Source organism: Haliotis rufescens, unplaced genomic scaffold, assembly GCF_023055435.1.
Source record: "Haliotis rufescens isolate VD_foot unplaced genomic scaffold, xgHalRufe1.0.p SCAF_35, whole genome shotgun sequence".
Lineage (NCBI taxonomy): Eukaryota > Metazoa > Mollusca > Gastropoda > Lepetellida > Haliotidae > Haliotis > Haliotis rufescens.
Window position 1 is genome coordinate 1,568,080 of NW_025964057.1, and position 15,460 is coordinate 1,583,539.

Consider the following 15,460-nt stretch of genomic DNA (forward strand, 5'->3'; position numbering starts at 1 on the left):
CAGAACTACAGACAAGCAGTGTATTTGCGTAAAATCCCCCCCCCCCAAATAAAAATATTCAAAACCCAATTACTTTCAATTAACTTGCGTGCAGAAACGCATGCATTAAATGAAAAACTCAAATGTGCAAAAACAGCATGCGTTTTTACCCAATGAAGCTTTTTCAGCATGTGTATGAAGGAGCTAATTTCCGAAACAATTACGAGCTAATTTACTTTTTGAGTCAAGCCTGTATATTTAGAACAGTTATATACATATAAAACATTATTTATTTTTTTTAAAATTTTAAAATGTTCACTAAGTTTAGGGAACCCAATAGATTGATGAATATGTCAATGAAAAAGTATTGGTTACGCAATGAAAAATGTAATAACCAAATTCAAATCAAAACTCTAGGGTAAAAACTCAATTGCTCAAAAAGTTATCTAGATCTCTGCTTGAATATATTTGTAATCATTCAGATTGAATATGATCATAGGAATATTAATGCCATACATATTCGATACATGAATTAACTTGTTTTCCCGTGTTTCAGCCGCTATATGGAGGATGGGGTCACGAAGTGGTGTGTTTATGGCACTGCAAGAGATATTGAGTGAGTATGTCTATAGATCAGGTGAATAACGAGCAGGGCGTTCGTGGAGACATCCCTCACACTCTCAGCTTGCTGGGGCGGTCGGGTAGCCTAGTGGTTAAATGCGCCAGATTCCATTCACCAAGTGGATGCTCATAGCGCTACACTATTATTACCCCGTTCAATGGATCAGTAAGCACTTGATTTTCATTCTCAGCTCCCTTGGGAGTATACAACCCAAGCTGCCTGTGAGGCGCTAGAAGGTTCACAGCCACATTACCATCTCATCCTACCGGGTACCCACTCACTGCTGGGTGAACAGAGGCACATTTTGAACAAAGTCACTTGCCTAAAGAGACACCACATGATATGTTTTACAAAAACATAATAAATAGTAACTATACACATGTGTGATCATGCTGATAATACTGAATATACACATGTGATCATGATGATAATTCTAAATATACACGTGTGTGATCATGATGATAATACTGAATATACACATGTGTGATCATGGTGATAATACTGTATATACACATGTGTGATCATGATGATAACTCTAAATATACACATGTGTGATCATGGTGATAATACTGAATATACACATGTGTGATCATGGTGATAACTCTAAATATACACATGTGTGATCATGATGATAACTCTAAATATACACATGTGTGATCATGGTGATAATACTGAATATACACATGTGTGATCATGATGATAACTCTAAATATACACATGGGTGATCATGGTGATAATACTGAATATACACATGTGTGATCATGATGATAACTCTAAATATACACATGTGTGATCATGATGATAATACTGAATATACACATGTGTGATCATGATGATAACTCTAAATATACACATGTGTGATCATGATGATAATACTGAATATACACATGTGTGATCATGGTGATAATACTGTATATACACATGTGTGATCATGGTGATAATACTGAATATACACATGTGATCATGATGATAATTTTAAATATACACATGTGATCATGATGATAATACTGAATATACACATGTGTGATAATACTGAATATACACATGTGTGATCATGGTGATAATACTGAATATGCATATGTGATCATGATGATAACTCTAAATATACACATGTGTGATCATTCTGATAATACTGAATATACACATGTGGTCATGATGATAATTTTAAATATACAAATGTGATCATGATGATAATTCTGAATATACACATGTGTGATCATGGTGATTATACCTAACATGACCACACATGATGATGAGAATACCAGTCAATGTTCGCAGTTCACCAAGCAGGAACATGTAAGGCTCCCATGAGTACCTGTGCCACTATGTACTATTCCTGTTCAATCATTGTTCACTATTTATTGGTGCTTCAGCTTCTAAATGCCACTTAAGGATAATTATATTTGTTTCAGACAATATGGCTCTGAGAGTCAGTGTACTGAGAAGGTCTTGCCCGTTGAAAATCATACTCTAAATGGAAAAGAAGAAAGATTTTATGCAAGGCTGGCATCCGTTGAGGGAGGCAGAAACCGATACATTAAAAGTAATTATTTAACTCGTCACATTTAGCTTACCGGTACAACTTTTTCTTCAAATCGAAGATATGTTTGCCGAAGATTGTGCTAATAGTGTTACAAACATATGCTTGTGAGTCTAGATTGGATTTCCAATGGCCCCATAATATGGTGTTCAGAGTTGCCTCCACTTTGTGTGCCAGAACCTATTGTCAAGTCTTCGAAATCTGGTTCTCCCAGATTGTGTTTCTAGGCAGTATTGGGAGCGGTCGGGTAGCCTAGTGGTTAAAATGTTCGCTCGTCACGCCGAAGACCCGGGTTCGATTCCCGACATGGGTACAATGTGTGAAGCCCATTTCTGGTGTCTCCCACCGTGATATTGCTGGAATATTGCTAAAAGCGGCGCAAAACCATACTCACTCTCTCATTTCTAGGCAGTATGCCCCATGGTTGTATTCTCAGGATATTCTCATTGTCATATTTCATCTTGGATTTCACCGAAGTCGTCAACATCTGAGACCTGCATGCTTCTGGAAGTCCTCCCACATTTAATAGACACGCTGTGATATAGCTGAAATTCTGTTCAAAGTTGCAATAAACCCTCATTCAGTCACTATCCTTGGATGACTGGGGGAAATTGAAGGTGTATTTGTATTGCTATGGATGACATGGAACAGACAACAGCGGTCACGCTGTCTATAGTTTGTTGTTAAACGCCACACTCAGCAATACTCCAGCTAGGTGACATTGGCCTGTAAATAACAGTGTCTGGACCAGTGATTGATATTAGGAGCAAAAATCCATGCTGTCAGAATACGATGACACGTGTTCAACCGAGTCACCCGATTTATTTGGTCGCCTCTTACAACCAGCACAGGTTGCTGGGGACCAGTTCAAACCCAGAATACCCAAGGGGAGCAGCTTCTTCACGCACTGAGAGTAACAACAAAGTGCTTTTGTTATCAGATGATATCAAATTTGAGAACATTCCACAAGTAAATTGGAGCAATAATTGTTCGTAAGAGGCGACTAACGGGATCGGGTGGTCAGGCTGGCTGACTTGGTTAATGCATGTCATCGATCCCAATGGCGTGGATCGATGCTCATGATATTAATCACTGGATTGTCTGGTCCAGACTCGATTATTTACAGACCGCCGTCATATAGCTGGAATATTGCTGAGTGCGGCGTTAAACAACAAAACAACCAAATCATGTGAGATGGAGGCACAATTTAATGTATGATGAGTTTAAGAGTTTAAGACATGGTGATGACAAAATAGAGAACAAAGCATATGACTTGATGACCAGGGGATGGTGTTGGGTAGTTCAGTATTAACTTTGTACATGTGCAAGTAATCCAGTAGCCATTATTGGTAGGGCTGGCTAAAAGTTCGATATTTTGAATTATCCTCGATGGGAAGAACTATTAACAATTTTCGATATGAAATTGTTGTCACGATAATAACTGACATAAACTATTGTGATGAAATAAAGTTTTAAGATTTACCGAAACAGACTTGTGAATGTCAGTAATGTCAATTGTTGAAGACGGGGAGCAACAGTTTTCGTTATATCTCAAATGTCCACAAAACAAATTTTTCACTGCTCACCAGTGAAATGAACTATGTTTATTTTCGGGAATTTCTCCCATATTTGCTTAAAGTTACTTTTCCGATATTTATTGATAATTTATCGATATTTAGTTACCATTATGGATCTATGTCGACAACGATAGCCAGACCTAAGTATTGGTGTAGGTTGTCAGTTTTCTTGATTAACTTAACTCTAAACTCCCTCCCGATGTATGTGGAAATTAATGGTCTGTATTATAGCATCCATTGGTGAGATATTGTGTGAGATCTAGCGATTTCTCCTAGCATATATCGCAACAATCAGTTACCATAATCTCACAATCAAATGTCATCACTATTGAATCTATTTGCCACTGAAGCTGGTCAGCATTACACTCAAGACACTGGGTACTATGGTTTACGAACAGAAAAAAGTTCGTAAATTTTTTATTTGGATTGTAAATAGAATATCACTCTTGTGTCTTTTGATATCAAATATATCAACACTTGGTGATAAAATTGTAAGACTCCTCAACAAGCCTTTGAGGTTTAAATGTTTATTGACTGGTGTAGATATATTTGATATCAGAAGACACTGTATTTCCTGTATTTTATGGAAGTGTCTTCCGTACTACCTGTTTAGTGGTGCTCTGAATGTTTGTATGTTTGGTTAAGAGGGATGTTTTATCTGTAACCATGGTAATACTGATGTGTTCTGGCTTCAGACTGCACTGCTCCACCGAACATCACGGGGGCTGACGTCGACTGCAGGGATTACAACGGTAATGTGGTTGTCCGAGTCTACGACACCTGCCGAGTCAACTGCGTCTCGCCTGGTAAGGCAGCCACCCAGGCGACAACCACATGTCAGACTGACGGACAGTGGGAGGACGTCAATTGCGTACCACACAGTGAGTCGAGAAGTCATTAACATCATGCATTGTGAAAACCCATCTTCCCAAGGCAAGGATGTTAACTGACTTTAAAAGTCCAGTTTCCACCCTTGCTGAACTAGGCTGGAATACTTGAGTTACATTTTGGCTGGCCTATGAGTCTATGCATAGTCCAATCAAAATCGTGTTACGAACTTGACATCTGGTCTGTAAATAACATGCATTAAATGTGCAGATGTTGGTCGACTGCAGGATTTACAAAACGTGTACTGTAAACATATCTTCGACAGATATTTTGCAAATGTTTTCATGTTTTTAAGCAAGGTGCCTACCTGTTTTGATGCCCTTTGCAGGGTAAGACCCGTTTTATTACAATATAGATCTTGATTATCGATCAGATCATCTTGACTGGACACCACCATTTTTTTTTAGCAAATGCAATCGATATGAGAGATGGAATCTGATTGGTCAGTAGGAGGGACATAGAAGGGACATAACTCATAATAGCCAATGGTAGCGCTGCCTGGAAATTCCAGCTTTGTTCAACAGGGTGGAAACTAGACTTTTATGGTCAATTAAATCCCTTGGGAAGATGGCTACAACCCGTAAAATTATCTTTTTTGGCATTATCAGCATTTCATACTTATTACAAATATTTATGTTTTTACTACATTTGGAATATTTATACTGATAGTTCATTATGAGAAAAATATGTGATGTCAATGCATTTATATATGTGTGTTTACAATGTCCATGTTGGTCCCTTACTTTAGGAACTAATATGGTTGTTGGTCTCTAGACAAGGGGCTATCATGTGCAGATATTAAATTATTATTAAATATATTATTATAGGTAGTATTCTCAGACATCTGTAGTACACAATGATAACTATTTTCTATATCTGGTGTCCCCCGCCATGATTTTCCTGGAATATTGCATCCTCGTAGGTTGTCGCCCATTGGAGAACTTCATGAGATCCGATGGGAATGCGTCATGTGACACTGCCGCCTGGCTTCCACTGAACTCAACATGTTCGGTGACCTGTCCTCCGGACTATGAGCCCGCGTCCCGAGTCTTCCAGTGTGTACAGGGCCTGTGGGACATCTTGAAGACCTGTGCTCCGCGGGCCCCAGGTAATCATTGCTTTACTTCTCTGATCTTTGGTCAATCTGTACCTTCTACTTGTGGAAGCTAGGATTTGGAGTCACCTCATGGTTCAGGAGAATACCTGGGATTGACTCCCCATGTGTGAGGCGCCACCTTGGTCTCTCGTCGGGATTGTCACAATCTCATTAAAATCAGAGTTCTCGCTATCGCTAAACAAAGATCTGAGGACATCCCATTATGGGTCACATCAGAACGACCTTTCATCCGACCAATCAGAGTGTCACTTACCAGATCATGAAAGTGACAGTCGGAATGTGTTTTCTAATCATGCAACCTCGAAAACCTTTACACAGTGTAATCCAAACAGTTACGGCTTGTACGACTGATTCTGTGGGATAAACATTTGAACGGAGGAGGTGTTGCACAGTACATAGGAAGCACTGCCATACAATCTCAACCATATATTAGACACTCCGAAATGTTGGTTTGTCCAGTTTTCAAAATTTTAATCGAGAACTGTGTCAACTTATTTTTCAAGTGTAGTCTGAAATGGAAGTCGCCAGGTTGAAACTAGTGCCGTAAAGCTCAAGAAAGCTGCTTTCTAATTGGCTGATGTCGACTTCTTGTCAGTCATTTCAGTGGTTGGTCAAAGTTCGCGAAAGGTTGTTCTGCCGTGACCCGTAATGGGATGTCCTCAGATCTTTGTTTAGATTTTAATGAGATTGGAATTGTCACAGTAGGGAGTAATAACATGGCCAGATATGAATTACCGGTAGATATATAGTTATCACTTTGTTAGCTAACCTAATTCACCCCAACGCAACCCAGTTTATTTTACAAAATATTCACTAACTCTCTTCCCTTGACTTCAACCCTGCCACTCGTATCATACACACATTTACTTTTGAAATTCAAATAATACCAACGCAAGAATGAATGTTCAATTTAACAGAACATAAGCATGAACTGATTTAAATAAATATGCTACTCATGCCACAAGATTGGGACATGTGCAACATCACAACAACGATGACGGTTTAAGCTGTATTAGGATTCGCAATGACTGCCTTGTCTCTTTATACCTTCTTCCATCACACAGCAATGCCTTTCATCTTACTCCAAGCAACTTACATAATCGCTCACAAGCCCCCCTCCTACCCGCCTGCCCGCCCACCTGCCCGACAAACAAAAGACCCACCCACCCACTCGGTTTAGCCCTCGCAACCACCAACCCACCCACTTGGTTTAGCCCTTGCACCCACCCACTCGGTTTAGCCCTCGCACCCACCCACGCATCCACTCGGTTTAGCCCTCGCACCCACCCACGCACCCACTCGGTTTAGCCCTCGCACCCACCCACGCACCCACTCGGTTTAGCCCTCGCACCCACCCACGCACCCACTCGGTTTAGCCCTCGCACCCACCCACGCATCCACTCGGTTTAGCCCTCGCACCCACCCACGCACCCACTCGGTTTAGCCCTCGCACCCAACCACTCAGTTTCACCCTCCCACCCACCCACGCACCCACGCACCCATCAGTGCTAACTTTTGAATAAGACCACATTCACACGCTCTCTGACGCATTCAAAATCTGTTCCTAGCTCATTCTTCATATTGAAGTCCAAGCTCTTAAAGATTTATACCTTGAATGTGATATTCTTAAGTGGGATTTAAATATCTGCTGTCAAACTTTTTGTCAGTTGTCTTTCCATTATTATTTCAAATAATGTTGTCAGTTTCAAGGAACCATGAACCTGAAGCTGCAGACGATTGGAAGATACCTACACTATGCATCGGGCTGTTTTTGGTACTCTTGGTAATTGGAATATGCATATATTATATGTATAGAAGAAAACATAGAAAAAAGCGAGGTAAATATGTCTCAGTTGTCATCACACATCACATCATTGTTAGAAAATATACTCTCATATTACAACTAATTCATTTTCACGTTGAATAGGACAAGTATTAGCTCACTTTGACATCTTCCATGAGTTTTGCATGTCTGCTGTATGTTCTTGTGTCAGGAATTCTTCAAAGAAAGGGGGCACGGGTGTCCCAGTCGTCTAAGGCGCTGCGATTCGCTGTGCGTCCCTTGGGCACGCCAGAAACCTATGATTGTGAGTTCGAATCCCAGTTCGCTCCGATTATGTTTCTATGCTCGTGGGTTTCACCGAAGTGGTAAACCTGCGTCACTTTGGGTTTTCCTCCCACATTAAGCTGACCCGCCATGATATAACTGGAATACTGTTAAAAGCGGTGTTTCCAAACTCACTCACTCACTCTTCAAAGAAATCTCCTCTGCCACAGATTAATGATGTGAATTCCTTTGTGGATCAGCTTGAGATATGTGATGATGTCCGCCAATTAGGACATAGGCATACTGTGTTTTCGATGTAGAGCTAGGTTACCTGAAGATTTAACAGTGTTATTTGAATTTGGAACCGAGCTCACAGTGCAAGGTTACAAATGTTATTTCAGTGCGGTTTTATCAGCTGTTTCGATGAGAGGTGGTTATTGTGGTTTGTTACCTCTGATTGACCAATCAAAATCAAGTATTTCCCAATTTCATGAAATTTAATTTCTTCACTGCGCATCCGTCATGTGTTGGACTTGTGGCAGAAGCTGAGGTTATTTCTAAGTTCTTTATACAATATTTGGTTGTTTGTAACCAGAATGATTCAGTTAGGATGGACATGCATTATCAGGGCGTGGAACACGGCGCTCCTTCTCTTCTCCTGCTGAGATAGGATCCAATGGAAGTGGGCTTCCATACCTTGTGTTTGTTATTTTACGCCACACTCAACAATATTCCTGCTGTGACAGCAGTCTGTAAATAATAGTCTGTGATTGACATCATGGGCATCGGTTCACACAACTGAGATACAATGGCTTTTTATCAACCAAGTCACCAAGCTAGGCCTGGCCACCAAATTGCCATCTTCCCGACGCAAGAGAGTTAACTGACTTTAAAAGTCCAGTTTCCACCCTTGCGGAACTAGGCTGGAATTCCTGGGCTCTATCGTAGCGCCACCAGTGGCTATTACTATCTCCCTTCTAAGCCTCTCCTTTAGACCAATCAGATTCCACCTCTCGTATTACCGGGGTACTTGCATTTGCTTCAAACAAAACAGTGGCACCCAGTCAAGACGATCTGATCGATAATCATGGTCTATGTTGTGATAAAACGGGTCTTACATCACGCAGTGCGTGAGCACCTTGATTAAAAAACATGAAAAGATTTGGAAAATATCTGTTGACAACGAGTTGGCAGTGCACATGCTTTGCAAATCCTGCAATCGACCGAAATCTGCACGACAGTTTACGAACCGGATTTCGATTTCGTTGCACGATTTTAATTGGACTATGCATAGACCCATTAGTCCAGCCAAAATGTTACTCCATAATACCAGCCTAGTTCGGCAAGGGTGGAAACTGGACTTTTATAGTCAGTTAACTCCCTTGCCTTGGGAGGATGCCAAATCGCATCTTACAACAAGCATGGGTTGCTGGGGTCCTATTTAACATGGAACCCTCAGGGGTCATACCTTCGGATGTGGGATCATCAATCTGGTCGGCACAATGACAGCTACTGGGGTACTTTCTCTCTTCTGACATCCCCGGAACCATATATGGATTGTAATGAATTAAATGGCTGAAATATTTTCAAGGCATCACAGTCATATATTTTGGTTTCTCTCTTAAAAAGGGTAAATAAGAATCCCTTTTGTATTGCCTGATCATTCATTTTAATACATCACTATATAAGAGCAATAATCTTGTACCCGACATTAAACCCTATTTCACCTCACCTCGTCATTAAAACTGTTGATTTCATATCCAGGTGAGCTACTGTTATCAAAGTCCAACTGTCCTTGAAAGCTGAAACCTGGATGGTTTGAGATTATAAGTAATCATAGACTCAAATATGGACAATGAATCAAAGTAAGAAATCAATCGGGTCATTTTCCTGCAGTTCCTCGCTCATAATGTTGCTTTTTTTGTTCTGAATTAAAATAAATGTACCTTTCCAGATTTATCATTGAAGAATCCAAAAATGGAGAATGTGTCTCTCTTACCCACATCCACATCCCCCTCCTCCTCCTCCTCCTCCTCATCTGTGATCACCAGCACCGGTTCCAGCAGCAGGAGTGAGGGCAGTGAGCAGTTGTCACAGTCCGAGGTTGTGGTTGATGTGGGAGAGGGAGAGGGAGAGAGTGATGGGCTAAGCACTGATGAAGAAGCTAAGGAACTACCCCCTTCATATAGAGCTGTTATGTGTGAGGATCTTGTTCGAAATGGTATGTGTGTGTTTCACCAGGTACTTGTGTTGTGGCCAGCTTACAGTGGCTTGTTGTTGTTGTTGTTTAAAGCCGCACTCAGCAATGTTGCAGCTGTTTGACGGCGATCTGTAAATACTCAAGTCTGGACCAGACAATCCAGCGATTGACATCATGAGCATCGATCCACGCAATTGGGATATGATGATATGCGTCAACCAAGTCAGCGAGCTTGACCACTCGATCCCGTTAGTTGCTTTTTATGGCAAGCATGGGTTGCTGAAGACCTATTCTACCCCGGATCTTCACGGGGAGACAAGCATGGGTTGCTGAAGATCTATTCTACCCCGGATCTTCACGGGGAGACAAGCATGGGTTGCTGAAGATCTATTCTACCCCGGATCTTCACGGGTGCAGTGGCTTGTGAATGGTGTTGAGTGCATGGTTGATTTGAAGAGTGCATGGTTGATTTGAAGAGTGCATGGTTAATTTGAAGAGTGCATGGTTGATTAAAAGATGTAGGGTTGATTTAATGAGTGCATATTTGATTTATACTCGGACCCTGTGGTACTGCAGCATTCATCATATCATGGCATTTGTGATTTCCAATGGTTTACGCGGGATTTGCTTCCTAGCAGTGGTTTACTAATGCAAATCAGTAACTAGGAAGTGCCGCTTCATATCAATTTCAATTTCTTCGTAATGTTCCGACTCCTGTAAGTAAGCAATTATAAACACATGGATACTTATTTCTGGCATCTTTTTAATATTGCCTTACCCCCATCTGTCAATGGACTTCGATATAACCCGCAGTTTGCCATGTAAACTTTTTCTATCGACCTGAACTAGACAGTCTGCATGTTCATAATGACAAGTAAGGTAACGGAAGTGAATTAATTATTACACATTCTGAATTTCTCTTGTGCTATGTTTGCACTTGTCTGGATCAATCAGTGAAGTCTGGCATCATCATACTTAGTGGAAGGTGGAATTATGTCCTGTTTTTGTCCATATCAGGCCTCCATACACAACTTTTCCCTGTACCGAGATACGCTGGAGTTCTCTCCCTTGTCAGCCTGAGCTATGAGGCCTGGCTTTCACTCGGCGTGACTATTCTAAATAATGAACTTTTATCTGTAAAATATGCATAGTAAGATAACATAAATTACATCTGATATAAAGGAAACAACTAATCATAAATGTTAGTGTTTTATTCCATTTAGCATACATAGCAAGTACCGCGAAACGCTGAGGCTGCAGGCTAAAGAGTTCGTTGTTGATTTAAGGAGTGCAATACTTACAAACAATACATTCCATACCATACCGACTTCTTTTTTTTATACATTTCAAATGGAATTTATCTTTCTCAATGCATCAAATATTCCACTGGAAATAATGCCAAATCTATCATTATAAGAAAATGGCAATGACTCTGAGTCAAAATATTGTACATCAAAGTATGTTCATCTCTCCTTCTTTTGGCCACAAATTAAGTTTGATTTCAAAGACAAGAGCTTTACAATAATTTGGGACATCTTCTACCCAATAGATGCCAAGTGGACTCATTGTTGTTGGGGACTCTTGTATATATAGGTGATGTCTGTGGTCCTGGATCGTGTGAAGTGAGGTTGTGGTACTGCTATGGCGATGACCAGTGGATTCCTCTGTCGCCGGGTAGGTTCAGTAGATTCATGTGGTAGAGTAAAAAACTAGTTTCTACACTTACAGTATAGTGTGCAAACAAACATACACTTGTATGATTGGATAGAATACATTTTAATGTGTGTCTTTCAGCCAAATTACATTGTTCATAGTAACTTCAGGTCACATGACATCCTATTCAGTGTCTTCAGGTCACGTGACATCCCACTTGGTGTCTTTATCAGGTCACATGACATCCTACTCGGTGTCTTGAAGTCACATGACATCCTACTCGGTGTCTTCATCAGGTCACATGACATCATGACTCCAATATCTGCCGTCATGTGTTCGTGTCCTGGTATAGTAAACACATATTTGCAGCATTTATTAAAATTATCAGTTATTATCATGCTTATTTGTTTCCAGTGTTTCATTGTTGATGCAGAATAGCAATGATTTTCCTAAGATATATTACCAGTGTCCCAATTTACATTCAAATGTATTTTCATGTGTTTTTGTTACACCTTTCAGAGAATGAACTTGCCGTTGCTGAGGAAACAGTATTGAGCATAAACGCTCATTGCTCCAAGGGCCATGACATACTCAGGTTGAAATGTGGGCCCCCATTTAGTGATTACCAGGAGTGGGCGGACAGGATGACGGTGACCATCAAACGGGGGGATGCTGGCAGCTTCTTGTTGTGGACGCAGTGCTCCCACCTGGAGGATCTGGTCGTTGTCGTTGTCAACATTCAACTGACTGGTATTGTATAAAACAGCATTCTTTTAGGAATTTGCAGGATCATGATATAAACCAATTTGCTTATAGGTTATAATTGGGCATGAACGAATGTGTCCCATGTCTTCTTAGTGTCTAGGTTAATATATGAGAATGCAGGAGGGCCACCTCTTGGGCCATTTGGTGGTAATGGCAAGTTTTATTTAATTTATTTAGGATACACATTGTTTGATGGATAAAAAATATTTTACGACAAGTCATGCTTGTGAGTTGTATTTCATGACAGACTTCGGTTGTGTGTTGTATTTCCAGACAGACTTTGGTTGTGAGTTGTATTTCATGACAGACTTTGGTTGTGTGTTGTATTTCCAGACAGACTTTGGTTGTGAGTTGTATTTCATGACAGACTTCGGTTGTGTGTTGTATTTCCAGACAGACTTTGGTTGTGAGTTGTATTTCATGACAGACTTTGGTTGTGAGTTGTAATTCATGACAGACTTTGGTTGTGAGTTGTAATTCATCGCAGACTTTGGTTGTGAAGTGTATTTCATGACAGACAACCGTTGTGAAGTGTATTTTACGACAAGTCATGCTTGTGAGTTGTATTTCATGACAGACTTTGGTTGTGAGTTGTATTTCATGACAGACTTCGGTTGTGTGTTGTATTTCCAGACAGACTTTGGTTGTGTGTTGTATTTCCAGACAGACTTTGGTTGTGAGTTGTATTTCCAGACAGACTTTGGTTGTGAGTTGTATTTCCAGACAGACTTCGGTTGTGTGTTGTATTTCCAGACAGACTTTGGTTGTGAGTTGTATTTCATGACAGACTTCGGTTGTGAGTTGTATTTCATGACAGACTTTGGTTGTGAGTTGTATTTCATGACAGACTTTGGTTGTGAGTTGTATTTCATGACATACCGGTACTTCGGTTGTGTGTTGTATTTCCAGACAGACTTTGGTTGTGAGTTGTATTTCCAGACAGACTTTGGTTGTGAGTTGTATTTCCAGACAGACTTTGGTTGTGAGTTGTATTTTACGACAAGTCATGCTTGTGAGTTGTATTTCATGACAGACCACAGGTGTGAGTTGTATTTCATGACAGACCATGCTTGTGAGTTGTATTTCATGACAGACTTTGGTTGTGAGTTGTATTTCCAGACAGACTTTGGTTGTGAGTTGTATTTTACGACAAGTCATGCTTGTGAGTTGTATTTCATGACATTCTTGTATGGTTCTTCTTGCAGTGTTTTTCTCCTCTGCTTTCAGATGTGACAGGCAACGTAGACCACACCAACGTAAAGGAAGTGGTCCGGGCTGAAGTCTGTCTGGGGTCACTGGCCAATACGGTGCAAGAAGCGACTATTGATGGTACAGTTTCAGTGGTGGTTTACAGAGTGTACTGAAAAACATTTTACTGTTGAGCGGCAAAGCCTCTTGGGCATTCGTGACCTACACGTCCAGATGCTCCACTTCGCTGTTGCATCCCACAATCCTTCTGGAATCCGATTACTGTGGGTAGAATAAGTCTTCAGCAACCCATGTCTGTCGTAAGAGGCAACTAACGGGATCGGGTGGTCAGACTCGCTGACTTGGTTGATGCTTGTCATCGTATCCCAATTGCGTGCATTGATCCTCATGGTGTCAATCACTGGATTGTCTGGTCCAGACTCGATTATTTACAGATCGCCGTCATATAGCTGGAATATTGCTGAGTGCGGCGTTAAACAACAAACAAACAAAGAAAACTGTGGTTTCGAGTCCCAGATACACCCTGACTATGTTTGTTCGGGCCACACCCCAACTTGTGGTCGTCACCAGAAGTAGAAGTCAAACATCACCACATTTAGTTGTAGCAAGGAATTTACTCGCAAAAAGTATGTGAAAATGAAGTGATCTAATTGGTCTTCAGCAACCCATGCTTGTCATAAGAGGCAACAAACAGGATCGGGTAATCAGACTTGCTAATTTCCTTGATGCATGCCATTGCGTAGATCGATGCTTATGACTTCAATCATTGGACTGTCTGGTCCAGATTCCATTATTTACAGACCTCGATTATATAAATTGAATATAGCTGAGTGTGGTGTTAAACAACAAACAAACACTACCCCCTGCCTTGTCTGGTCCACTGCATGGCTTTGTTCTTTTCACAGCCAGTGCCTGTCACAGTCCACAGTCCGGGTTGGACCAGATTGTATAAACCTACTGCCACTTGTGTATAGTGTGTTGTATCTCCTAATAACCTATTGGGAGGTTTTGCTTTTCCCCCAGAAAGACCTGATGAGTAGATCAGTAGATGAAAGTTGTACTTGGTGTTTCAAACGTTCAGTGTTCTCAAATCGAGGACAAGAAGTTTTCATTATGGATGACTGGTATCGAACCTGCAACCTCACATATCGTGTTTAGTTTTGAAACCCTATGTTTTCCCATAGAGCCACTGGAGCAGGTAATAAAAAATTGTTCAATTTTACTTGCCCTGACTTGCCATGCGCCCGCTGACTTGGTTGATGCATGTCATCAGTCCCAATTGCGTGGATCGATGCTCATGATATTAATCACTGGATTGTCTGGTCCAGACTCGATTATTTTCAGACCGCCGCCATATAGCTGGAATATTGCTGAGTGCGGCGTTAAACAACAAACAAACCAAACCAAAACTTGCCATGACTTCTGTTTGAGCTGCATGATGCACGTAGTCTTTCTCTCTCACACTTTGATAGAATTCCCTTTAAAACGCAACACACTGTATTCTTTCACTAAAAGATATTCCAATGTTTTCTTATTTTTCTGGTATTTTGTTGCATTAAGACGGTTCATAAGTTGGATAAAACACTCCTCCTTTGTTTTGGTTCATGGTTTTACATTTTCAACCAAAACCTCGGAGTCGTGTTTTATCCAACTAATAATTGTCTTGTTATAACCACATGTAAATTGGATTTTTGGTGTATATTATACTCTTTGTAGGGTTTATAAGCCAGAGAAAACACTAACCCTCGGTTGTGGTTGAAAATGTAAGCACTCGGGAGTCGGGGGTTTATTGTCTGTAAGAGTCCGGTTTCCACCCTTGCCGAACTAGGCTGGAATGAAGTGGCTGGAGCGTAGTGCCACCAG

At 40.8% G+C, this 15,460-nt stretch overlaps 1 protein-coding gene across 3 annotated transcripts in view; it reads left to right on the plus strand.

Annotated features, from left to right (window-relative positions):
• The window catches only part of LOC124134397, a 38,462-nt gene that overhangs the window by 16,526 nt on the left and 6,476 nt on the right, over positions 1-15,460 (plus strand). For all 3 annotated transcript variants that reach the window (XM_046499178.2, XM_046499180.2, XM_046499179.2), the window contains exons 4-12: positions 536-595; positions 2,014-2,144; positions 4,414-4,599; positions 5,529-5,714; positions 7,427-7,561; positions 9,725-9,991; positions 11,564-11,644; positions 12,143-12,373; positions 13,616-13,717. In XM_046499178.2, the coding sequence (XP_046355134.2) occupies positions 536-595; positions 2,014-2,144; positions 4,414-4,599; positions 5,529-5,714; positions 7,427-7,561; positions 9,725-9,991; positions 11,564-11,644; positions 12,143-12,373; positions 13,616-13,717 (1,379 nt within the window). The remainder of the gene's footprint in view (positions 1-535; positions 596-2,013; positions 2,145-4,413; positions 4,600-5,528; positions 5,715-7,426; positions 7,562-9,724; positions 9,992-11,563; positions 11,645-12,142; positions 12,374-13,615; positions 13,718-15,460) is intronic.